At 38.7% G+C, this 26,283-nt stretch overlaps 1 protein-coding gene across 1 annotated transcript; it reads left to right on the top strand.

Annotated features, from left to right (window-relative positions):
- The first annotated feature begins 1,407 nt into the window (after positions 1-1,407).
- WDR41 (WD repeat domain 41) lies at positions 1,408-25,967 on the top strand. Its single transcript, XM_054290089.1, has 13 exons — positions 1,408-1,512; positions 5,467-5,582; positions 8,441-8,489; positions 10,125-10,256; positions 10,652-10,714; positions 11,173-11,284; positions 12,615-12,677; positions 14,426-14,536; positions 15,748-15,932; positions 18,746-18,867; positions 19,858-19,946; positions 23,515-23,648; positions 25,478-25,967. Exons 1-13 carry the CDS (start codon positions 1,462-1,464, stop codon positions 25,628-25,630), a joined length of 1,380 nt encoding a protein of 459 aa, XP_054146064.1. The 5' UTR covers positions 1,408-1,461; the 3' UTR covers positions 25,631-25,967.
- The last annotated feature ends 316 nt before the right edge of the window (positions 25,968-26,283 follow it).

Below are 26,283 nucleotides of genomic sequence, written 5' to 3'. Positions count from 1 at the left end.
TTCTAGTTCCTAAAGGGAGCCCACAAGAAACATGGAGAGGATCTTTTTATAAGGGCATGAAGTGACAGGACCAGAGGGGAATGCCTTTGAATTGAAAGAGGGTAGATTTAGATTGGGTATTAGGAAGAAATTCTTTACTGTGAGGTTGCCACAACACAGGTTGCCCAGAGAAGTTGTGGATGCCCCACCCTGGCAGTGTTCAAGGCCAGGCTGGAAGGGGATTTGAGCAACCTGGTCTGCTGGAAGATGGTCCTGCCCATGGTAGAGAAGTTGGAACTAGATGAACCCCAAGGTCCCTTCCAACCCAAACCACTCAATGATTCTGTGATTTAGAAAAGCACCATAATCTCCTTCCCTATGGGAAATCTCAGGCACTGTCTGGAGTTATGTGAAGAAATGTTGGCAAAAAGCCACCAGGGCAAGTGACCTGTGTATATTCAGACGCTCAGGGCGGTGCCTGTTGGACACATCTGTATACCTCCATGGTTTCTTGCGTCTGCTCAAGAACAGGGTTTGTGTGGCCTTTTGGAAGGGGTTTTGTGATCTTGCCGCACATTCATCTAAAACTCAAAAGGCTTCCAAGATTAATGCATCACCTCATCAACGTCTATAGCTGTCTAAAGAGTGTGAAGGAGATGGATCCAAGCTCTTCCTAGAGGTGCAAAGCAGCAGAACATGAGGCAGTGGGCAGATACGGATGCACAGGGAGTTCCACCTGGACATGAGGAACTCCTTGACTGTGCAGTGACTGAGCACTGGAACAGACTGCCCAGTGACGGTCTCCAGTATCCCCAGTGGAGTCTCCCTCCCTGGGGATAGTCAATAGCTGTCCGGACACAATCCTGTGCCGTGTGCTCTGGGATGACCCTCTTGAGCACGGAACTTGGACCGGTGGCTGACTCTGGTCCCTTCCAACCCAACCCATCCTGGCGCTCTGGGACTCCATGAAGGGCAGCAGAGGAGCAGGACAGTGAATCAGGGAAGTTCACCCATGTTTGTCACTTCATCCTGTCAGAAGCATCAAATACCCCAGCGAGGGAGGATGGAAACAGCCCCAGCCAAGGGAAATCTGCCACTTAGAAAATATTTTGGTGCTCATTCCGCTTCAAGAAATAGTTGACGACCGTCACAACAAAATGGCAATAACTGTAATAACCGTAATGTGGTAATACGCAATATGGTAATATGGCAAAAGGTAATAGCATAAATCTTCTCTCACAGTCGGAAGACAGCGAGGTAAAAGGCCAGTAAATATTTCACTTGCCCGCCGTACGAGGCCGCGCAGTAACACCGGCACGACCCTCACGGCGCATACGCTCGGCCATCGACTGCTCCGGCCGCGCCCGGCCCCGCCCGCCGGCGGGCGGGTGTCCGCGCGGAGCTCGATTGAGCAGCCTGTCCGTCAGGTGCCGCCCCGGGGGTGCCGCAGGAGGGCCCGCACCGGCCCCGCGCCCGCTCTCCATGCTGCGCTGGCTGATCGGCGGCGGCCGGGAGCCGCAGGGCTTGGCCGAGGTGAGACGGCTCTCTGCGGAGCCCTGCGCTTGGGGCTGGTGGTGCCGTGAGGTCGGGATGCGCTGGGCCGTGGCCTTTCCCGCTGGGTGGGTCTTGGCCCCGGGATGCGCCGTGCTCCGGGCCGAGTCTCGGCCTGCGAGGCAGTCGGACTGACAGAACGGATTGCGGGTGTCCTCGAAGAGAAGCAGGGGAGCTGGGAAAGCACAGAGACGAACCTCAAGGCTTTCGTCTAGGTTTGGGCACTTGAGTTCAAGGAGGACATTGAGGTGCTGGAACGTGTCGGGAGAAGGGGAACAGAGATGGTGCCGGGTTTGGACCACAAGTCCTGTGTGGAGTAGTTGAGGGAGCTCGGTTGGTTTTATACTGGGAACAGGGAGGCTCAGGAGAGATATTGTCCCTCTCTCCAACTACCTGAAAAGAGGGAGTAGCCCTGGGGGTTGGTGTCTCGTCCCAAGCAACCAGTGACAGGATGAGGCCACAGTCTCAAACCGCGCCAGGGGAGATTCAGGCTGAGCATCAGAAACAATTTCTTCACAGAAGGAGTGATTGGATATTGGAGTGGAGTGCTCAGGGAGGTAGTGGGATCGCCATCCTTCGAAGTGTTTAAGGACTGGACTTGGCACTTAGTGCCGTGGTCTAATTGACAAGGTGGTGTTTATCATAGGCTGGGCTCGTTCTCAGGCGTCTTTTCAAACCTAATTGATTCTGTGAACAGCAGAACGACCGAGCTAAGCTCCTTCTTTGCGGGAGTTATGGTATGTAGCTCTCATGCAGTTCTTGCAAGTTCTGCTTTCAGGACTCTGAGGTCGATAATGTAAGTTATAGGCAGTAAGTTGTTATTTATGTGTCACAGTAGTTTGTAGTAGTTTATCAGCATTTCTTCTTAGTACCTCATCCATGAAATATGCCTTGTTGTGGAGTGTACTCTACAGTGACATCCTTGCTGCTGCTCAGATTAAGAGTGATGTTACTGGATTAGACGGAGAAATTTCTGGAATTTTCGTGTCTCTGAGTCTGCTGTAGTTCTCAGCATGGATTTAACAAGAGTTAATTAAAAGTATTGCTGTGCTCCATGCGCTTAGTGCTTTTGTAATCTAGGCATGTATGAGGAAATAATTATTTTTCAGCTGCTGTTCATGAGCAAGTTATGCCAATATTATGGTTTACTTTAAAGGTCAGTACTTAATTTGGGTCTGCACCAGGTTGGAATGATGATGTGTGGAAATACCTCTGACTTTTGTCATCAGTCAAAATGCCAGTTGGATGCAGTCACATTTGCAGGTTTGTGTGCAGTTGTTTTTAGAAGGAGGATAGGAAATACGATGCAGTTTTCTAAGATGCGCTAGAAAACCGCATTATTGTGTGTCCCTCAAAGTTTGACTTCAGCTTTGGTTTATATCCTGTGATTTAATAAAGCATGAGCATAAATCAAGGTGTGGCCCACTTCTTCCATTCTGCCATTAATGCTTCAGTTAAATCCAATCCACAGGACTTTTGTTCTCATTGTTTTACTCTCACAGAGTTGTGGAACAATAGTACTAATTTTGCTTCTCAGCTGAAAATCTGAAGAACAAGTATTCCTGAGGGTTAGTCCCTAGACTTTCCCCCTCCTGCATGGTGTAATATTGTTTCATTTAATAATCTTCATCACCATTAGTTCTTCAATAGGTAGGAAAGCCCACAGCAGTGTGTGGGCTATGGACTTACAGTGCTTGTTTCCTGTGCTGTGACTTCAGGCAGGTGTGTTAGAGTGGCATTGCACTGGGTGAATAGAGGAAGCCTCTGGCAAAGCTGTCCTAAGTTTGTGAGATGGAAATTTCTCCTTACTTGTTTCTTTATTTTTTTTTTTAACTGTGGAATCAGAATCTCTTCAGTTGGTGGCCAGCCATGGTGTTATCTCAGTCATGGTGGCTCTGGTGGTGGGAGCACTTCAGTGCAGGAGCATCGTGGTCTATAGGAGCTGATCTGTCATGCTCCATGATCCATAGATCAGTATTCCTGTGTGCTCTCATATCTGTGTTTTTCATGAATAGCTTTTGAAAATCCTACTTTTTAAATGCTTCACATCTTGGGAAGTTTTGAGGTTGACATGAATTTTTTTTTTCCTGATTACTGTAATGTTACTTGCAAGTCCTGCATAAAAGTATCCATGTTGGGAATAGATTCCATTAACATCAGTGTCCAGATTTTACCTCCAGAAATTTGGTGTTGGTACAGGAGAGTCCAGTTAGTAGTTTGTATAAAAAATAGATTTCTTCAGAGAAAGAACATTAATGTAACCCAACACTTGGGTAAATATTAATGAATATCTGAAGAGAGCATAACTTGTTGTATGACATTTCTGGGGAAAAAGATGTTATTTTGTTCTCATATATAAGTGCCTTGTCAGCCCTGTAATTTTCAGTATTCACAGGCATTGTTAGAATTAAGATCAGACATATTGTTCAAAAGAAATAACACCATCTTGTATTGAATAGGAAGCAACATCAGACTGTACAATTGGGATGTTAATGATACCAATTCGGAGTTTTTCAGAATGGTGTTAAAATTGTTTCCTGAATGTTTGTTTTCTGACTGTAGTATTGGTATGCTGAGATTTCCTTGGGATTTTTAGAACTCTAATTTTTTAAAAGGAGTGTTTTGATTAGCTTATAATGGATGAACTCCAAGTTATTTAATTTGTTATTACAGCCATGCAGATTCTACTTGCATTATTTTAAAGGGGAACTGCTGTTCTCATGTGATTGAACAAAATGAGGAACAGTTGCTTCGTGAATTGCATCAGGTAGCACAAAAGCAATATAAAATCACAAGGGCTTCATTTAAAATTAAGAACTCTTCACTTTTAAAATAACAACAGGTTTGTTTCCATCCATATTTATTAACTATGTCATTATTAATTCCCAAGGAATAATATCATAGTACCAATATCAAAGTAATAGAAAATAATTTATTAATCCTGCAAGAAAAAGTTCAAGTTTCTGAGGATGACAAATTTGTCTTTCATGTGGTGTTACCTGTCATGTGATGGATGTTGCACAGTATTCTGTAGTTGCTGTTTTTACAATGTACATTCTGTTGAAATTCTCAAAGAAAGGACAATCTTGGAAATAGTGTGTTGTTGACTGTTGTGTAAAATAAATCTAGAAGGGAGAGAGTGATGTCACTGTTTAGATGGTTAAAAAAAAAGTCTGGCAAGTTGTTTCAGAATGTTTAAGATCTTAATTACAAAAAGGTTGTCTTGAAATAAAATGATGATTGAAATTGGCAGAACTATTCTGCCTTAAAAATGCAGCTGTATGCAGTATTTTATTGACCCTGCCTAGTGATCACCTTGCTCCAAGTGATTGATTGTTCTTTTAATTAATAGTCTAGTTGGGGGTAATTGCAGATGCTGTTCTATAAAATGATTAATCATTCTCTATATTTTTTAAGCAGTTTGTTGTGGTATTTTGTGAATAGAGTACCAGTGGGTGATTTACATATTATGCAACAGAACAGTATTTGTTCTTGTTTGGTTTAAATATGTTGTCTTTATATAAGATTTTGACATTGAACAGTAGATGAAAGATATGAGAGGTTCACAGCCATCTCGTAAGAGGTGTAATTTAATGAAAAACTGAATGTATAGTGAATTGAGTCATGAAGCTGGCTTCACACGACAGCTTATAATTGAGCTGGGTTTCATCTCACTGTATCAGTGATTAAATCGGTACAAAATGTTTTTGTTGAGAAGAAAATGCTATATCGTAATTTAAAATACAGTCTATAGAAAGCTATTATTTATATGAAATAACAGGAAATTATATTTTATTATGATTTTCGTTAAGGCAAAATGGTATTTCAGAAACTTTGCACATGGGTCTGTATGTAGACTGTTAGACATCACAAAGACCTGATGAAAATAATTATGTTAGTACAAAATAAATTTACTTCCTTTTTTATGAATTTTAGAAATCCTCTGTACAGACAATTGGTGAAGAACAAATACAGAATCCTTACACGGAGCTCCTTGTGTTGAAAGGTCATCAAGATATAGTACGATTTCTAGTGCAAATAGATGATTGCAGGTATGAAATGCCATTTCAAGTTGTTTCACAGTGTCCTTGGCAATATGTTTGTAAAAATGTAGTAACATTTTAATCCTGTGTTTTTACTTTTGGGGGTGAGAGCTGGAAAAACTGGTGTTAAGTCAAGGGATGAATACTTCCTTTTCTTGCTATGTTACTGTATCTTTTGGCTTCTCTTTTAAGTCTTACTTTAATGAGAAAATAATGGTCGTTATGTTACATTTCTCAGTACAGTTTCATTTGTTGTAAGAATTGCCTTTAGCTAATTCATCTGTTCTTTTTCAGTTTATTCCTGGTCTGAGTGCTGCCTTCTGTACATGCGTAGATTCTTACAGGACAATATGCGGTCTGCTGCTGTTCTCACAGGATGCATGTGTCCTGTGTTTCTGAATTGAGGATAGCTGTTGTTTTACCTTGTGGTTCTACGAAAGAGTGTAATAGACTCCTACAGATGTGCTGTAGAATTGGACATGACATCTTCAACAATGGGTGTTGCTTTTCCTTTCTTTCTGATCTTTTGTTGCACTTCTTTTGGTGCTATAGTGCTAAATTCACTTGAGCTTTGGTTAATGCAATTTTTTTAGCTTTGCAAGACTTTAAGTTTTAGCTGCTTTATTCAGAATGACTGCTTAGTTTGCTTAGTTTCAAAAGTCACTGTATGCCTGCGTTACATGTCTCTTCCAGTTTGGTCTGGTTCAACTTGGTATACTTCTTTGAAACTGATACTTCGTTTGTTTCTCTCCTTCAGGTTTCAGCTATATGCACCTTTCTGTATATTTCATAACAATTTCTATCTGTAACTTCTGAAGACTGAGTTATCTGTCTTCTGAGGACAGAGTTATCTAAAAGCTGGAAAACTGGTTAAGAAGATGAAATAATTGTGTTTACCTTTGTCACTTAGGAAGTGTGACTGAGAGAATGAATTATGATAGTTGTACATTACAAACTAGTTTCTGTTCTAGTTTTATCTAAATTTACCTTGCATGTTCTTTAATTTAACATAATTCTATGAGAGAGGGAATAATTTTCTGCTTTAAAAGTAAGGTTGTAGAGTCTTTATTCAGTCATTAAATATAGGACTCTTGACTGATGTGGAGAATTAAATAGAAAATGTTAGTGTCTAAGAACATAAGTAATAGGCAAGATTAGTTCTGTTAAGGAGATGTAGTAATTTATATCTTTTACCGATTAGACATACAAAAGGGAAATTCTAGTATAGTCATCAATACACTGCATGAAGTTAACATGGCCTAGAGTTTGTTTTATATCTTATAGGTGTTTTGTGATGGAGGAGTCTGAAGATTCTCTTCCTCCCCATGCGCATTGATTGGAAGAGACCTTGCTAGTGGTCTCTTCCAGTTCAGAAATGCCCACAGAATCTTATTTTCTAATATTATATATATCTATATATATACATAAATAAAATTCCACACAAGACTCCATGGAGGATTTTTAGCTTGCCACTTTTTATTTTAAATGTTATATATCTCATATATATCTCTATATATATATATATATGTCAGGAAAGTTACATGCATTTTTATAACATTTATTTTTCTGTGTAGTAGTCCACCAGAAGATTCATATAAAAATGGAAGAATCTTGTATGGTTTCTTCAGTCTTTTTTTTCCCCAGACAGCTTAGTAAAATAACCTTTTATCAAAGTATGTTTTTCTCAAATATGTGTAATTCATCTTTGTAGAAACACCACAGTATTCTTAGCTTGCACATGCAGTCTTATAAAAAGAAGTCTTTTTCCATTTTGGGGTTTGTTATTTGGTGGCAGGTAAATTACTAAAGCTAAAATAATGATAATCATTGTAAAACTAAAGCCTTAGTGGTGATGTTTAAGATAGGTTGTGAAATAGTGTATGGATAATGAGTGAATTGTATAGCTGGTTAGTATTCTGAGAGTTTGAGGAGTTTCATAGAGTTGTTTCAGTTGTTACTGGCAGTAATTCTAAATTCTGTTTATCAAGAATATGGTATTTTCTGTATTGTTAAACACATGATAATATTTTTCACTTGATTCTTTTCCGTAAGACTAGTATTGTTACTCAAGCTTCTGAAATGTTTTTGTTTAGTTTCTGCAGCTATTCCATTGTGTGGTTTTTGTCAACTATTGTAAGCCAAGCTTCACGCTTCAGGTCTTTAGATAATATCATTTTAGTGAGAATTTTACAGAAGGATTTTCTTGTTTTCTCAGTGGCTCAGCTAAAACCAGTGAGTGGAAAATTTTCTCATATTGGTTTTTGAAGATACTAAATAAATCCTCTATGAATGTAACAGAAAGCTGGTTGGTTTTTTGGGGTTTTTTCTTCTTTGTTCTTGTACTTTTTAAACATGAAGTAAGGCTCATATTGATTGGAAGATCGCTAAAGAAGGCTAAGCCTCAGCAAGAGTCTTCCAAAAACTGGACTGAGATCAAATTGCAAGTAATACTCTAGCCTTTGACACATTAAATTAAACAGAGTTCCTAGCACATTTTAAGAATAGATTTTTTTTTTTTATCATTTGACCATTCTTTGCTCCTTCAGGAAACAGATAAGGTTATAGATGATGGTGATCATGACTGGAAAAGACTGAGGTGACCCATGAAGACATTTTATAACACTATTGGAATTCTTAAGTCTTGTTTTTATATTAGGTATATGTTGATAATCACCTATTTAAATACACTATTTCAGTTTGAAACTGTAATTAGGACTTAAAATGCATGGTTATTCTTTAAAGACTGAATCTGATATATCGTGTAAACATTTTTAGTTCTGTAAGTATTGACTGTTTTTCCATTACATTATGCTATAATGAAGTTTTCAGTTTGTTATGGTTCTTTGTTTGGTTTGTTTTTTTTCCAGGTTTGCATCTGCAGGAGATGATGGAATCATATTTCTGTGGAATGCTGAGGTTAGCTGTCTTTTTTAGGGGTGGCTTGTGTGCTCTGGACAGGGTAGAAGTAGAGAAGAGGTGAAAATGTCTAGGAGCAAAAAAAGTGGAATAAATAAGAATTGCTGCAGAGCTACTGTTTGAAAATGTTTTTCTGTTTAAAAGCAGAAGTGTGAAGTTGTGACTTTAGTTACTCTTTGAAAGTATGTTCTGTGTTTGCTGTAAATGCTGAAATGCTGACTAGTTACTCAACAAATTTGTAGAAAGATTACAACTTTGCCAGGATTTTTATATACATGTAAGATTTAAATACATTTCAGTCACTCTGTTAGTAATCCCTCTTTAGTATGACTGATTAATGGAGAGCTATCACAAAATTGTATTTAAAAGGTACCAAAGTCAGTAGGAATTAAACATTTCATACCATGCGTGAACATGCCCTTAATTGCTTGCTGTGATAAAGGTCTTACAACTTTTGAAAACCTTAATAAGACATTAGTTGTATCATACAAATAGTGCTCTGTAAGTGTGACACCTGCTGTTTTGCTCTACTGCTCTGTTTCTCCGTATCATTGACAACACTGTAGAGAACCGATGAACATTAGACCTAGGTTAAGGAAGTCTAGTATATGAGTTACATTGTTTAGTAAGAAGTATGAAGGATCTGCAATGTATCAGTCATTCAATTGAGGAAGAAAAAATTCCAGACTGTAAATTTTCTTTTAAATCTTCTGAAAAATTTCGGTGACATTTATAGTGGTCAGAAGGAGAGACTTGAAACTTTTCTTTTGAGCAGTTTCCGCTAGTGCTTTGCTGGTTTTGAAAACCTTTTATAATTCTATAATTGTATAATTTGTAAAAGTAAAGGGATTTTAATATTAAAAACCATGTGTGTATATATATGCCCAGTGTTCTGAGCAGCTTGTAAACATAAAACTCATTTGGATATCCAGCTTTATGAACCGAGTTCCATTTTCTATTTCTGTAGGACTTCTATTGTGTTTGTTAAAGCAAATCTTTGCACTTTTAATTTAAAATATTAATCCACATCTCTCAAGAAATTTGCAGTTAAAATTACCCTGTATTTTAGCTTTATGCTTGAAATGCCGATTTGTTTCTGCATGTTTGTTTGTAGGGTTTTTGCATTTAACTAAAATGTTAGTGGAAGTATCTGTAGTTGTCTAAAGCACCCACTTGAATCTATAGACAATGTGCATAGTAAATAAATCTGGCAGGAGGTTGGCCATAAATATAGGTCAGGTTTTTCCAATAGTTAAAATTAAAAAAAAATAAAATTTTCAATTAAGGGTTTGTCAACAAATCTGAATTGGTGTAGGATTTATTAAGAAGGATGATTAGCCAATATTTGCCTTAAAATTAAATGAGTTTTAATTGTGTTCCTAAGGGCTTTTAGAGTTTCTTTACTCAGAGAATAATTTCCGTTATGTACTACTTCTTTACTCATAGTGTGTTATTTCATTTAAGGTCTTGAACAGTACTGAAGGTAGTAAGTAGAAAATCATTAAATTTCTTTAGAAAGGGAAATTTTAAACTCATAGTAATTCTTGCTTTAAAAAGTCATTTAATACCTATATTTTCTGCTATTGTAGGCATTTTCCTATTTTAACCTTAGTTTTCAATATTTTTATTTTTCAGACTGGAGAAAAACTTCATGAACTTCATGGGCACACACACAAAATTACAGCTATAGCACCGTTTTCTTCATCAGATGTTGCTGAAGAAAAAACTAATTTGATTATAACAGCATCAGCTGATAGAACAGTTATTGTATCCTTTGATCTGGAGGGAATTTAAAATTCCATGGACCTTTTGTGGCTTTTACTTCTAAAGATAGCACTGACACAGGCTATAGCCCATCTCAAAACTTTAAGGCTACCTATACCCACTGGGTGTAATTGGATTACACAGGGGTTTCACTAGTTATTGTTCACATGTAGATAGATCCCTTGCCACAAAAAAATGAATCCATAACAGGCCTTTTATGAATATAAATATTTGGCCTTTATGAATATATAATTTAGGACGAATATTGAGAAGACTGTCAGGGTTTGGGAGACTGAGTCTCTGCATACCTCTCTCCTAATATGTCATTTAGTTACCAAAACAGCATTTTCATTTATGATACATAGAACCCTTTCAGTTTCCTTAATGAATAAAGACAGGTTTGGGACTGCACTAGTGGCAGACAGGTTCAAAAAGTGTCATGTTTCCATTCTACTGTAAAGGTACTGAAGAATGAATCCCTATGAATGTCTGTTGTTTTGTTTTATACATTAAGCTATCATATCTGGATCATGGGTCATGTGGGCAAGTGTGTTAGAATGAATGACATTATGTTATTTAAGAATTGGTGCATAATGGCTGAGAAGTGGGCATAATTCTTAATTTTGTTTTGGATCTCTTAATACCTCAGTTTTCTTTTTGAGAGTAGGTAGATCAAAGGTAGTGGTGTGACTTGGTTTTATTACTGTGTTGGAAAAGGCAGCCTACAACATTTAAAGTTTTCGTACTGTTGATGAAAAATTTAACATATTAGTGTGTAATTAAATATGTATTTCTCAGAGACCTTGATACTGTATTTCATAGTACTTACAGATTTATCTAACTAAAGCTCATGATCATTTCACTGAAAAATTCCCTGAAGAACTTTTGCAGGAGACATATATCGTTTTTTGTTCTGCAGTGTTTGACAGTTCTTCAAAGACTCAATGTATGGTTGTCTGGAGGGAGTGATCTATGTGTTTGGAACCAAAAATTAGATCTCTTGTGTAAGACCAGTCATCTTACTGATGCAGGTAAAAATGGAAATTACTCATTATAGCTGTTAAAGTGCAAGTAAAATTGATCTGTATAATGATGCAAAACCAACTTGGCAAATTCATTTTAATTCTAATGATAACATTATGTATTTATTTTTTTTAATGTCAAATTTAATTCTCGTTTCTGAACTAAGACCACTTTTAATGTTCTGTGCTGTGTGAATTTTAGAATATCTCAGATCTCAGTAACTAGTACAGTACATTATCTTGGACTACAGGGCTAGAGCTCAGATGCTGATTTATGTGTTTGCTGTAACATGTACCAGATCATTTGACTGGCTTTTTGTCTGATTGAGTGGGTGTTTTATTATATTTCTAGAGTGAAAATTTGTAATAGCAGAGCAGTAAAGGTTACTTTTTTATTGTTAAGAATCACTACTTTTGAGTAGAAAATGCATGTTTCGATAAGAATATAATAATCAGAAATCACTGTCAATCATGCTTTTCTGTTAATAAAAAGCAGTCCATGTGGAGAAAATTTTTCATGTTATTGCTGTACTTTACCAAGATGCTTACAAAGCTGTGAATCACATTCAAAGGTGGAAATGATATTGGCCTTAATTTTGTCATGGAATAAAGTAGTGGTAGGCGAAGCCTCCTAAATCCTTGAGGGTATTAATACTTCTTTTGGTTCAGTGTGAAATATCATGCTAAATACCAGTTGGACTGCGGTGCTTAGTATGGAGTGTTTTTGAAACTTAGGTACAAGGAATCAACAGAATGTGTGGCATGGGCCCTCTCTTCTGTCCTAATCGCTGACTTCCTTTGTGGGGAAAGAGGTTGCTTATTCCTTGGGGAATTTTCTTCTAATGGTGCTTTGGCAAAGGGTGGGGAAATTTTGTGCAGGATGAAAACAGATGATAGCAAGCTGGGCATTTTATCATATGCTTTATTCTTCTTTTTCTTGCTCTGCATGTTGTTTTAGAATTGTGCATACTTGAGGTAGTATCAGTATCTGATTTTGGTACTGCCTGTGTAGTAATAACCGCAATAATTGTCATGGTGTTTTTAATACTGTCCAGCATTAGAAAATAAATATCTTAATTGTATTTAAAATAAAAAGATCATTTAATTTCAGCTTCACCACAAGTTTGATGTTCAGAATTCTGCTTGATTCAGACTAAGACTCCTGATCTTACCTCTGTTTGAGATAAACTGTTCATTTTTGATGCCATTTAACTTAAGTCAATAGACTTTGGTTTTGATTAGTGGAAAGTAGATTGTTAAGAATTTTATTAATAAAGAATTAGCAGTTTGTTGTGCTTTCTTGTGATCAATAAATATTCTTTTCCCCCTTTTTTCAAAGGCATCAGTGCTTTGGTTGAATTGCCCAAAAATTGTGTTGCAGCAGCAGTTGGCAAAGAGCTAAGTGAGTATCTTGCATTTTCCAGTGTTCATGCTCCTCCATAAGAGCTGCTTATCAGAGATATGTTTGAAGAGCACTCTGCTGAAGTTGTATAAGAAAAGTAAATGGTGTTAGGGTGTAGTCAGCAACGTTTTTTCTTTGACCATTGACAAAGAGGAGACTATTCTAATCTTACTCAAGAATTTTTGGAAATATGCATGGCATACAAAACAAAATGTTTCTGTATTTAGAATTATAGAATCACTAAGATTGGGAAAGACCTCCAAGATCATTGAGCCTAAGGTTTGACCAGTCACCACCGTGTCAACTACCATAGAACTAAGTACCATATCCAGTGATTTCTTGAACACCTTCAGGGGTGCTGACTGCTCCCCATCCCTAGGCAACCCATTCCAATGTCTAATTACCCTTTCAGTGGAGAGATTCTTCCTGATGTCCAACCTTAACCTCCCCTTGAACAGCTTGAGGCCACTTCCTTTTCTCCTGTGACTTGTGGCCTGTGGGAAGAGGCCAATGCCCACTTTGGCATGACCTCCTCTCAGGTAGTTTTAGGAAGTGATAAGGTCTCCTTTTACTCCATGCTAAACAACCCAAGCTCTCGTCTCATAAGACTTGTACTCCAGACCCTTCACCAGCTCTGTTGGTGTTCTTTGGACACACTTCAGCACCTCAATATCTTTCTTGTCATGAGGGACCCAGAACTGAGCACAGAACTTGAGGTGTCGCCTCAAGTGGCTGTTCTGGCCTCACCAGTGTGGAGTACAAGGGCACAGTTGCTGCTCTGGTCCTGCTGGCCACACTGTTGCTGATGCAGGCCAGGATGCCACTGGCCTTCTTGGCCACCTTGGCACCCACTGACTCATGTTGGTCAAGCAGGACCTGCCTTTTTTAAACCCATGCTGTCTGGGCCTGATTCCATGGTTGTCCTGTATGTGCTGTGTGATTACACTCAGGATAATTTGTTTCATCACTTTACCTGGCACTGGCATTAGGCTGGCAGGCCTGTGGTTGCCTCAGTCCTCCTACAACCAGTCGTGTAGATGGGTATCACATTAGCCAACCTCTATTTGACTGGGACCTTCCTGGTATACAAGGACTGATAAATGATAGAGATTGGCTTGGTGAGCTCTTCTGTCAGCTCCCTCAGTGTTAGTGCCACCTGTCCAGATCTTATTATGGCGATTGACATTTGTTCTTCTGGAGAAGGTCTGGGGTTGCTTACCTGAGTTTTCAGATATTCAGATTCTCTAGAGCTTCCTTATCCTGGGATCTGAAGTATGAGGTATTGATGATCTCTAACTATCCAAGGCTATAATGAGTAGCTTTTATAGTACCCTTGAGAGAGAAAAGAAATTCCAAGACTGATTTAAATAAAGTCTTAATTTCTGACAATATTCGTTGCTTTACTAGAGGATATTAATATTCATTGTTTTTGAATATTAATGTTTCACATAGATGAGTCCTCAAGAAAACATATTTCACTTTTAGTAACTTATCCATAAAGATGTCTGATACTTTTCACTTCTGCTGTTGACCAGTGGTCTGAATATCAGAGTTACTAGGCTGAAGTATTTATCCTGTATTTGTGAGGCCTTAATAGTAACACTGAAGTAAGTGCTTCGTGTTTTTTGATTATAAGTGGCTTTTATATGGTCTCACAATGTTTAATTTGTGTCTCTGAAAATGTTGTTTTATTTAGACATAGCTCCATCTTATTCCAAATGAAAAAACTTATTTTTCTATCTTTGAAGTAATTTTTAGGCTGAGTGCTTCTAACAATGGGTCTGAAGGTTGGAATATCCTTGAAGTAAAGCGCCTTGTTGACCATCAGGATAACATTTCATCATTAGTCAGTGTTAATGGTAAGAATAATTTTCTAATATTACTGGTTTTGTTAGTTACCAGTGGGATATTTCACCCATGGAGTTTTTATTTGAACCAAAGTTTTAACTGGAGTGAAACTTAGTAACTAGTGGATGTACCTTTTTGTGTAGCTGCAAAGGTAGTGATGTGACAAAATACAATTTCTTTGTTTATGGATTAACAATGAAATGAAACCGGGTGAGTTGTAATGTAGAAGACTCAATGTCATTGATGGAGATGGAACTCTTGGTCTTTCTATTGTGAAAGTTAAAAATGCTACTTTTTTTGTCTTGTTCCTTCTTATTCTTAAAATGGGATATGCAGTGCCACGTCCCTTGCAGCTGTAGTCCTAAGGTAACTGGAGATTCTGAGTATGCAGATGTGGGCCTGCATGTAGAGCCTCTATAGAGAGGGTCTGGAAGCTGATATGATCTATGCTGCTCATTAGGGTAATACTGAACTAATACCCGAAATTCTGTCTGCTCTGCTGAAGGTATTGCTGGTGGGATAGAGAGTGTTTATTTATCCTTGGCTGTAGCTGTGTCTGCCTGGCTGGCACAAAGAGGCTGTATTACTGAGGCAACAATAGGCTGGAAAAAAGAAAACTTGGGTTCTATGGTACATGTTTCTGAGCCTAACTGTTGCCATTATTTTCTTCTGTTTGATTATGAAAGGAGAGCAGTGTTTGGCTTAAAAAGACAAGATGCTACCTGCATTAAATATTGTTGTAGAAGTTCCTTTCCATGTGTGATAAACGAAGTCATGAGCAGCTACTTCAATATTGCCATTAACTCATTCATTTAATTTGTGATCAGTATTTCTATTTAGGGCAAAGATGTACTTTGTTGTGTCTGGGGGATGTTGGGGGATGCTTCCCCAAGGAATAGAAGGGCTTTGTATGTAGAAATGAAGTTCAAATATTTGTACACACTTCTGGTGGCATTCCTTGCCTTTGCAACACTCTGCTGTGCACTGTGGCCAGTGAACGTTCTTCTTCCTGGTTCTGATTTTACATGAGCACTTGTCTGAGCTATGTCAGATAATTAGATGAGTATTTACTCAAAGAGAGAGGTTTTTGTCCAGTCAGTTATGCACTGCACATTGTACATAGCTTTATACATAAATGGGCTGTCTTTCTAGGGTTGTAGCTTTTTATAAACTTTTTTTTTAATATAATGTGATTTCTACGTGTGTTTTTTTTTCCCTTCAGATTTGACTTTTGTGACAGGTTCTCATATAGGTGAGTTAATAGTTTGGGATGCGCTTGACTGGACAAAGCTGGCATCTGAGTGCAACTTCTGGGACTCCTCTGTCCATCCAGATGTACAACCAGAAATAAAGTTATCCCAAAGCCCACATGAAACTTCAGTTCAACACTTAACATCTGATGAGGAGGTAAAAAGCTTCAGAGTAAATTACTTTAAGTAAGCTAGGATGATCTTACCACAGAAGATTGAGTGGTTTATATTTTCAGTTTCCTTGTTATGATATGAGTGGCTTCTTTTAAATGTGCACAGCTATTTTATATGGTCAGTAGTTTTTATATAAAAGATTTGCTGTTGACCTATATGAAGGGTTTAATATGTTGATGGTATGGAAACTAACATAATGGACTGTCACAGCAGCATTTCTTTTTGACTAATAAAGATTTATTACTTGTTTGAAATACCACTAGAGAAAAGTAAAAAATGGGTGTGTGTTTTGATGGCATCATCTTTTATATTCCAGCTTCTGGAAATAATGTTTTCCCAGTAATGCACCTGTTTGAGCAGTTACAGCTGAGGTTACTGTGAGAATACTATGGGGTACTGTTTAAGAGTAGGCATATGTTTATGCTTACTAGTAAATCAGTATTGCTCTTTCTGTTCATGGGGACTATCCAGAATTATATACTCAAATGTTTCCAAGATCCTGTCTACTATAGTCATGCTTTAGTGATAAATTCTTGGTCAGAATACTCAGTTAGAACTCAGTTATCATACAGCAAACACTAAAAATACTCAGGTTGATATTTAATTTTGTGAAATGTTACCAACATTTCACAAAATTAAATGTGGCAAAATAAAAGATCTTTCATTGTTGAGTTACACTGGGATTTTGTTTGGGGCATGTAGGTCCATTATTGAGAATGATTAAGAAAGAGATTGATGGAAATGGATTCAGATATATAAGCTGTAAAAACATAAAAGCTGTGGAAAAACCTGAATAGAGGGTAAGGACCAAACAGTCACCTGATGCATTTGCCTCTTTCTGAATAGAGCTTTCCTAAAACACTGGAGTGAGAAATACTTTGGGAAGTTGGGGGGCTAAAAAGATGTGACTGCCCTTAAAGGTGGCATATACAGTGGTTTTGTTATCAATGCTTATTTCTACAATAAGCCAAAAATGAATTTTATTTAGGATAAGTCCTGTAATTCAGCTTCAGAACACTTTGATTCCATGCTTGAAAGCTACATATGATGTGTTTTAAGGGAGTAGGAAAGAATTTGAGGGAGGACAGAAGTTTCAAAACATTCAATGTGGAATCTGGGGCTCCTGTCTTCCATTCATGAGACTGAACTAAATAAATAAATAGGTGTGATTTTTTTTTTTTAATTGTGAGAGTTTTGAATGATGGGAAGAAAAGGTTGTTCTAGTATTACATACCAAAATCAAAGGTACTTTTGAGGTAGTGCTGTCTGTATTGTAAAGCTCCTTGAGGAGCTTAAAGTGTGACGCAGAAATGTATTTGTCTAAGATATTATTTTGTTATGTGCTATCTCAAAGCAGACCACTGCTTTTCATATTAAAAAATAGTGTAAAATATATGTTTTCTCTGTCTTCCAGAGACAGTAGTTAAGTAGTTGGAGAAGATACACTTGTCTAGTTTGACACTGGGCTTGTAGGCAAAATATGATTCAGAAAAAAATGGGATGATAAAAGTTTTCAGAACTAGGGAACAGTGCTAAGGAGTACATCTGCTGTTTTGGTATGTGTATTTAGCTTGCCTATTAATAGAACTGTACAATTCATGCTTCATATGTTTTATTTTCTTGGATTTTGAGATGACCAGGATTTTGCCAGGGCTTGTGAATAAAGAAGAGTGCTCCATGAAGAGCATCTTTTGCAAAGCTGTAAGATTATATGGCTCAAGTTGGAAGAGTTATGTGGAAAGCCATTGAATTTGAACCTTATGCAGAGCTAAGATAATGGGCTTAGTGGTTTGTTTTTGTCTTGATTTCCTATTGGTGGTATCAGAAATCTGTTCAGCTTCAGTACTCCCACAACAGATACACATAAGGGGAAAAAAAAGAATAAAAACCTGAACAAAGAGTTTTGAACAATGTCAAAACACTGATGAATGTATACAGGAAATTTTAGTCAAAAGACCCTAGGCTACAAGTTGTACAAAATGTTGACAGACGTGCAGTGTGAATTGTATATCAGATATTAATGTTTGGATTGTGTAAATGGAAACTGGCTGTTCAGGGAAATGTTCCTAAACACTGTCATCTAAACAAGGCATGTTCAAAACTGCAAATATGTACTGAATGGAAACCTTTTGCACTCTTCTGGTACTGCATACTAATCATGTGTACATGCACAGGATTGTACACTTGTCCTCTGTAAGTTCATCAAAAGACATGAAGCGGTCCAGGTCCAAAGATCTGTAAACTGTTTCTGGTGTCTTAGGATCATGATGGTTATGAGGTGGAATGCCTGCAATCTTTTGAAGAAGAGCATTGAATGCAAAATGCAGTATTGCATAATACTTTGCTATGAGAGAGTTCCTTTTCTGAATTCAGTAGAGCTCAAATTCTTGAGCAAGGTCTCTTTATCCATCTCTGTTTTTAGTTAAGAATAATAGTAGTTTTTCTTGATAAAAGAAGGGCTTTTCAAAACATCGGACATTATTTTACTGTAAGAACATGAGCATTTAATTACAGAAGTGTACTGATTGGTTGGTATCCTTAGTTTCTGCTTAGACTCTGAAGAACAGGATAAAAATACAGATATAAAATTACTGCTTAGAATATAGGATTATATCCCAAATTTGCTTTTAAAAAATCCTTCTCTTTTTATAATTTGCCAATTTCATATGTTTGGGATAAAGCAATAACATGAGGATAGAAACAAGCTAGGTCATAGTATCATTGGAAATCCATTATATGCAAGGTGATCCTTCGGTATCTGTTTCTGTAAGTTGTTCTATTGAATTTTCTTTCCAGTGTGTGTTTGCTGCTGTTGGGAAAGGCATATACGTATATAATCTTCAAATGAAGCGTGTGATTGCCTGCCAGAGAACTGCTCATGACTCCTCTGTGCTGCACATTGAGAAGCTTCCAAACAGGTACAAAAAACATAGTACATTTTGTTAATGCAATAAGAAAAGCAAAACCTGGAAGGGTGACTAGATATGGACTGCAAAGCTACATTGGATTTCTAGGGCAGGGACTTGATTTTCAGTTTGAGCTGCTTTTATTAGGTAGAGCTTGTTATCTGATTTTGCAAAATTTGTTATAGTAATTCAGTGGGAAAACCTATATTTCCAGTATGACTGGTACACAGGTTGAAAATACCTCAGCTATTTTCAAAATCAGGTTTGATGAAGCACTTTTGTTTGTATTGTGAAAATGTAGCTTAATGGCATTTTACTAATAGAAAGCAAAGGCATATAGCATATATTTTTCATTAAATATTTTATAACACTTGAAGTGTTTTTACAAAAATTAATAAACTTGCCATTTGTGTTTCTTAATGCAGAATTTCTAGCTGGAACTTTTGGCAGCCAACTTGGACAAGTTGCTGCATATATATGTATATGCTGTAATATACCATAGATAATAGTACTAGATCCCGTTATGTTCTTGTTCAATGGGGCAAATTCTGCCAGAAGATAAAAACTGAGGCCTTGGTCTTGTAACTGCATGTATGCTAAGCTGTTCTAAATGTGTAATGAAACAGAGTACCTTTCCTTTCATTATTTTTCTGTAAGAAAAGTAGGGTTTTGCTTAATGAAAGTAAACTTACAGAAACAAGTTAGAGGAACTGTGTTTGCAGAGTCTAGACTGGTTGTGTTTTGGTTTACATAGTGGTATGATTTCAATATGAAGTTGAAAAGGTTTATTTTTTTCCACTTATTCTAAATATCTGTTATACTTTGTTCTGCTACTAATGAATTTTGTTTTCTGTGGAGCGTCTGTACACCCTGCTACATTTAAGAGTTATAGTAAACTTGTATAGAACCTGAGGGACTTACTGTCTCTTTCATAGAGGCATCATAAGGTGATTTGCACAGGTAAGTATCCATGCTAGTGTTGCTTATCAACTGTTTTTACAGGCAGCTGATCTCCTGTTCAGAAGATGGCAGTGTGCGCATTTGGGAACTCAGAGAAAAGCAGCAGCTGCCAGCTGAACCAGTTCCGACAGGTTTGCTAGTAGTGGGGAGTGAAAGGAACATTTAAAAACTCAGTATTCAACATATAGGAATAGAGAGGCTTTCGGGCTTTGTAAAGAGTGATAATGTCTTGTGTTTAACCAGATGATTACAGGTGTGGGAGGGAAGCTGAAGAGAGTATGAGTTCAGGTACTCCAAGATCTGATATGGGATGATAGAAGATCCAGCTGAAGCAATTCTGTGCCATAAGGCTTACTTACAGTTTACAGTTGTATGAACCAGTTAAAAAAAAAAAAAGACCTGACAAACCTTGATCCTTTCTTCCTTGTACCAAACAGTATTGAATTCTATACCGTACGAGAGTAAGGACCTTGTGATGAAAGCTTGCAGATAAGCAGCTGGCAGCAAAAAAAAAGGTGTTTTCCACATCTCCTCTTTGAACTTAGAATTATATTGGGACTTACAGTTTGGAGCTGTATCCAAACTCACATACTGCCTCTGGGCACTGCAGTCCTCAGAGCTAGTTGATTGTGTTACAGGGAGCATTTTCCCCAAGTAAAGACATTCACAGAATCACAGAATGGGTAAGGTTGAAAGGTTCTACAGTGAGTCATGTGGTCCAGCCCCCCTACTCAAACAGGGTGATCCTGGAACACATGGCAGAGGATTGTGTCCAGATGGTTTTAGAGTATTTCCAGTGAGGGAGACTCCACAACCTCTGGGCAACCTGTTCCAATGTTCAGTCACTCACACTGAACATTGTAAAGGAGTAAAGGAGTTCTTCCTCTTATTCAGGTGGAACTTCCTGTGCATCAGTGTCTGCCAATTGCCTCTTCTCCTACTACTCAGCACCTCTGAGAAGAGCCTGGTCCATTGTCTTAATACCTCTCTTCAGATATTGATAGGCATTGATGAGGTCCCCTCTCAAGGCTGATCAGGCTCAGTGTCCTCAGCCTATCCAGATGCTCCAGTCCTCTCATTATTTTTACAGCCTTCTGCTTGACCAGCTTGCTTGTCCTGAGAAGTCCAGAACTGGACACAGTGCTCCTGGGGAGACCTTGCTAGGGCTGAGTACAGGGGCAGGATCACCTCCCATGACCTGCTGGCAATGCTCTTCCTAATGCCCCCCAGGATACCACTGGCATTCTTGGTCACAAGGACACACTGCTGGCTCATGGACAGCTTCTTGTCTACCAGGTTCTTCTCCACAGGGACCCCCAGGTTCTTTTCCACAGAGCTGCTCCCCAGCAGATCAGCCCCAGGTGCCTGAGGCTGTTCCTCCCCAGGTGCAGGACCCTTCATTTGCCTTTGTCGACTTTCAGACGGTTCTTCTCTGCCCATCTCTCCAACCTGCCGAGGTCCTTCTGAAGGGCTGCACAGCACTCCAGAGCATTGGCCATTCCTCCCAGCGTTGTGTTCTCAGTGAATTTGCTGAGGAGACACATTCCACCTTTTACAAGTCAAGAATGGACAAGTTAAACAGTTCTGGGCCCAGTATTAAACCTTGCAGGACTCTGCCAGTGACAGGGCTCCAACTGTGCCACTGATTTTGAGCCACTGGGATCTGTTGTTCAGCCAGTTCTTGATCCACCTCACTGTCTACTTATCCAGCCCACATCCCTGAGTTTGTCTATGAGGATGTTCTGGGAGACAGTGTTGTAATCCCTGCTGAAGTCAAGTAGACAGTATCCACTACTTTCCCCTCATCCATCCAAGTAATTGTTTCATTGTCGAAGGCAAATAGGTCAGTCAAACATGGCTTACCTTTGTTGAACCTGTGCTGCCTGTTCCTGATCACCATCTTGTCATCCAGGTAGATAGAGATGGTCTCCAGAATTAAGTGCTCCATCACTTTCCCAGGGATTGAGGTGAGGCTGACCAGCTGGTAGTTTCTCTTTTGAAGACCAGGGTGCCATTTGCTTTCTTCCAGTCTTCAGCACCTCTCCTGATCTCCACGACCTTTTAAAGATGATCATGAGGAGCCTTGCAGTGGTGTCCACCAGCTCTCTGAGCACTTGTGGATGCATCCACTCAGGGCTCATGGACTTGGAAATGTCAGGCTTGCCTAGATGGCTTCTAACCTAATCCTCCTTGACAAAGGGAAAGGCTTCCTTCCAACATTCCTTTACCCTGGTCTCCTGGGTCAGAGAATGCTGAGGGCTGGTCTTGTCACTGAAGACTGAAGCGAAGTACCTGACTTCTCTGCATTCTGGCCTGCAGGGTCCCTCCCTCCATTTAGGAACAGCCCTACATTATCCTTAGTTTTCATTTTGTTCTTGATGTATTTGAAGAAGCCCTTCTTGTTGTCTTTGACACCCTTGGCCAGTTTTAATTCCAGATGGGTCTTGGCCTTCCTTGTCTCATTTTTACTTACTCTTACAGCCTCTCTGTATTTTCAGCTGGCCTGACCCTGCTTCCATCTCCTGTGTATTTCCTGCTTATGCTTGAGTAATGACAGTTCCTTTGTAGTACTTGCTACTCTTTGGCCAAGCTCCCTTGCACACTGGCAGTTGGGACCTTTGACAGGTGCTCTGGACAGTATAGTTCATGTCAAGGACTGGGAACAGCAACACTATTGCTCTTCTGTAGGAATTTTTTATTCAAGATGTGAATAATTTTCCTGGTGTATCTTGTTTACCTAGCTATTCATCTCTTGTTGGTAACTTTTGAAAATGTATTTTTGCTGCCTAGGTTGATTTAGAAACACTTTTTCAGGAATATTCCATCTTCAGCATTGCTGGTGACAGGTTGATCTATGCAGTGACAAGTGGTGTTTGGCTTCACATTATAAATTTATAACTTCAGCGAATTAAGATGTTTGGAAAAAACCTTAGGGAGATATTGCTGTTGATTTGCACTCTTTTTATTTTAGGGATCCCCTAAGAAGCTGTTCACCTCACCAGTTATCTCCCTTGAACCAGGGCCATGATTTAGCACAATTCTAGTTTTATGTGCTGATAGGACTGAGGGAAGAATTGGGAATAAAGTCTGAACTGCGTTGTCAACAGAACCCAACCTTCTTACTTGTGTCAATACTGTTACACGGTTCTGGGTGCTGTGGCTGTGTACTTTTGTGCAATCTAAATGGAACATGTGAAGTACTATCTTTACACTCCACATTTGCTGATAGTTTTTGCTGAAGGAAGGAGGCAATGAGCCAGCACTTAGATGCTGTAGTGCAGAGCATACAGAGGAGAGATTGGTGCCTCATTTTTGTGCTCTTTGCACAAGTAACAATTTAGGTGGGCTGAGCAAAGATAAACACCTGCATAAACTTGTCCTGCATGTACCTTTGCTGTTCAGTTCATTCTTTTAGGAAGTCTTTGTATTTGTTCCTAAATCTGTATATTGTCTCATCCAAGTGTGTAATTCAGCATGTTTTCTAAATTACATTGTGGCACAAGTAGCTATATTTCCTTCTTCCCTCAAGATGAATAATCCAGATGCTAAAGAGCTGCACAGTACAGTGCTTCTGTCTTTGCCATGCAGAGTGTCCTGCTTTTAGATTTTATGTGGCTTTTGTAGTTCTCTCTTTAGCTAGAAGAAATAATTTATATTTGTGATTTTTGTCAAAATAAGAGATTTTTTTTCCCCTCTCAGGGTTTTTCAACATGTGGGGATTTGGAAGGACAAACAAGCAGGCAAACCAAGCTGCTAAGAAGATGCAGGAGAATACACCTGTGTATTTCTTGGAGCTGGTTGGTGATTTGATTGGTCATTCATCAGCTGTGCAGGTAGGTCAGCATTAGTAAGAATGAGAAAAAGTGAGTGTTAGTAAGTAACATAAATTTGACAGTGTTTTTTGAGCTGTAACTTTTAACTGTCTGGCTCTAGAGGCTAGGAACACATTTTGTGGTATCTTTAGTGCAGTGTGAAAACAGTATACACACTGACTTAATATTCTAATGACAACTTGCTCACTGATGCCTGAGGACTGTGTTTGCACATAAATGCTAGAGATAATCTGACAGAGTATTTGGCTTCATTTAGAGACTGCAGACAATACAGCTGGGAACGTGTACATGACCCACATTTCATCTAAGTTCACAATCTAAAGAAGGACTCCTACAAAAAAAACTGAAACCAAAACACACAGAGTTATTTCTTAACCCTCCATGCTGTGAGCATTAAGGAGGTCTTTTAACTTAAGCAGTACTACCAGTATTGTTCCATGCTTCTGTCTGCCTAAAATAGCAGGTGTTCATTTTAAATGGCATTTTCCCTCCACACTTTTCTGTCACAAGGTATTGGAGTAACAAAGCACTTCGTTACAGTGGATTTTTACATACGTTCTTGGCAGGAGCAGGGAGAAGGGCAGCCAGAAGGGGATAGCGTGGTTCTGGAGTAGCTTTGCTCACAGGCATTCATGGGGCAGACTGGATTTCAGACTGCTGCTGCTAAAACCTGAAAGCTGGTCTTTAATAGCTAAGGTGAACCTTTCTGCTAAAGGGATTTCTTCAAGACTCTCTTTCCCTTTCTGCCATCTTTCTTTTGAAAAACTGTTGGAGGGGGGTCTTAACCACTTGGAAGGTTGCTCTCTAAGCAAGGGGACATTAGTGTGTAATTCAGCAAGAAAAACAAAGAAGGTGAGAGGCATACATTGGGTCTTGGCTGAGATGCAGAGCAAAGAAGTAATGGAGATGATGGTGGATGTGATTTCCTGCAGTGTTCTACATATGGAAAATTTTGGGATTTTTTAAACTCTGGGAATATGGGAGCTGTTGAGGAAGAAAATGTCGAGTAGTGATGAAATGTGACGGCCAAGATGAGGACTTGGGAGACTATGTCTACTGGAACCCTGTAGCTATTAAGTGAGCATTCCCAGGGCAGGTAGGCTTTGGCCTGAATGCTTCCCCTAGACAGATCCCTTTAACAAACTGAAGAATTAGGGCATTGCGAGTATGCCATAGTGACATCACAGGTTCCATTGGCTGTCATGTTGGACTGCAGTTAGTGGTTAATCTTAGGCAGTCTTGTGATGATCTCAGAAGTCAGGGGTTAATTCATGATTTGTCAGCTCCATTGGTCTTGCAAAATCCTTCCCCTGGTGCTGTACTTCCCTCCAGTATTATGTTTCTTGCTTGTTTAACTTCCTCTGTGTGACTAGGCATGTGTCTGTCACAGCTGTTTGTCCTTTGATCTTTCCAGGCCTGCTGCTAACTCTACTGTGTTGTAGGGGGGAGGGGGGACAGTGTACCTAGTGAACACAACACTTCTGTTCCCAAGAACCCAGATCAGAGTTTGTGCAAGTTGTTCACTCTTCTACTGCTGACTTAAAACAAGTTTCTTCAGAATTCTGTCCTTTAACTTACCTATCTGTAAGTTAAGTTACTTATCACTGCTTTTTTAGACGGAGATCTTTCAGTATGAAGTGACTAAAGGATTTGTTTCTGTATAGCAATTTTATGGCATCTCTAACATACAGTATGTCATTTTGTATTCCTGTTTATAAGCAGAGCCATATCAGATACATATATTTGTTTAGTCCAGCTATACACAAAATAATTAAGCAAGTTGACCATCTCATGCAAGCATCATGGTAATAATAGTTGTTTCATTGCAGATGTTCCTGTACTTTGGTGAACTGGGATTGGCTACATGCTCTGCTGACCACCTCATTATTTTGTGGAAGGATGGTGAACGAGAATCTAGCCTCCGCAGTTTAACACTATTTAAAAAATTGGCACAGAATGGTGATTTGCAGCTCAAACTTTAAATTGTTTGAATATAGGCTGTATATATGTAAACTGGATGTGTTTTAAATATGAGTGTAAAGAATCTGGGAGTCTGACTTCTAGTAGAGCTTACACTTAATGTCATGTGTTATATTGGAACTTCTCTTAGTTGCTACTCTTCTCAAAGGGGGATTTTGCATTTTGTTACTCTCTGTCAGCAGAAATGGTGTTCTCTTGAAAGACTGAAGGTAGTAATGACTCATTAAATAGTTTCTAGTATTATTCCAAATGTTTAAAATTATCATGAGTGAATGTCAAAATTAAGAATTGTGAAATACAGTAGATGGATCATAATTAAAGCAGTTGAGGGCATCCACAGTGCTACGCAGGAAGAAGGCTAGTGCAGGAAGAAGGCACGGGAAGAAATCTGAAGCTTCCTGCTCCAATTTATTTCTATAAGCTGAACTTTCCTCACTGATGGCTCAGATTTGTGTGTATACAGAAAGCCCTGAAAGAAAGCATTCTTAAATAGAAATTTTGCACTTTAAGTTAATATCCTGCATCAGTGGTAAGGAAAAAAAAAGGTAGGTAATGCCAGTTTGTCAGGTTCTAATTTTTGGCAAACTGAGGTACACAGAAACTGTTTACTAGTAGTAGCTGAAGTTTCACTTGGGTAAGCCTACATTACTGGACT

This window comes from Melozone crissalis, unplaced genomic scaffold, assembly GCF_028551555.1.
Source record: "Melozone crissalis strain CALT ecotype California unplaced genomic scaffold, PUWL_Pcris_2 ptg000005l_1, whole genome shotgun sequence".
Lineage (NCBI taxonomy): Eukaryota > Metazoa > Chordata > Aves > Passeriformes > Passerellidae > Melozone > Melozone crissalis.
The sequence above is the reverse complement of the archived record's forward strand: the minus strand, read 5'-3'. Positions and strand labels throughout refer to the sequence as shown.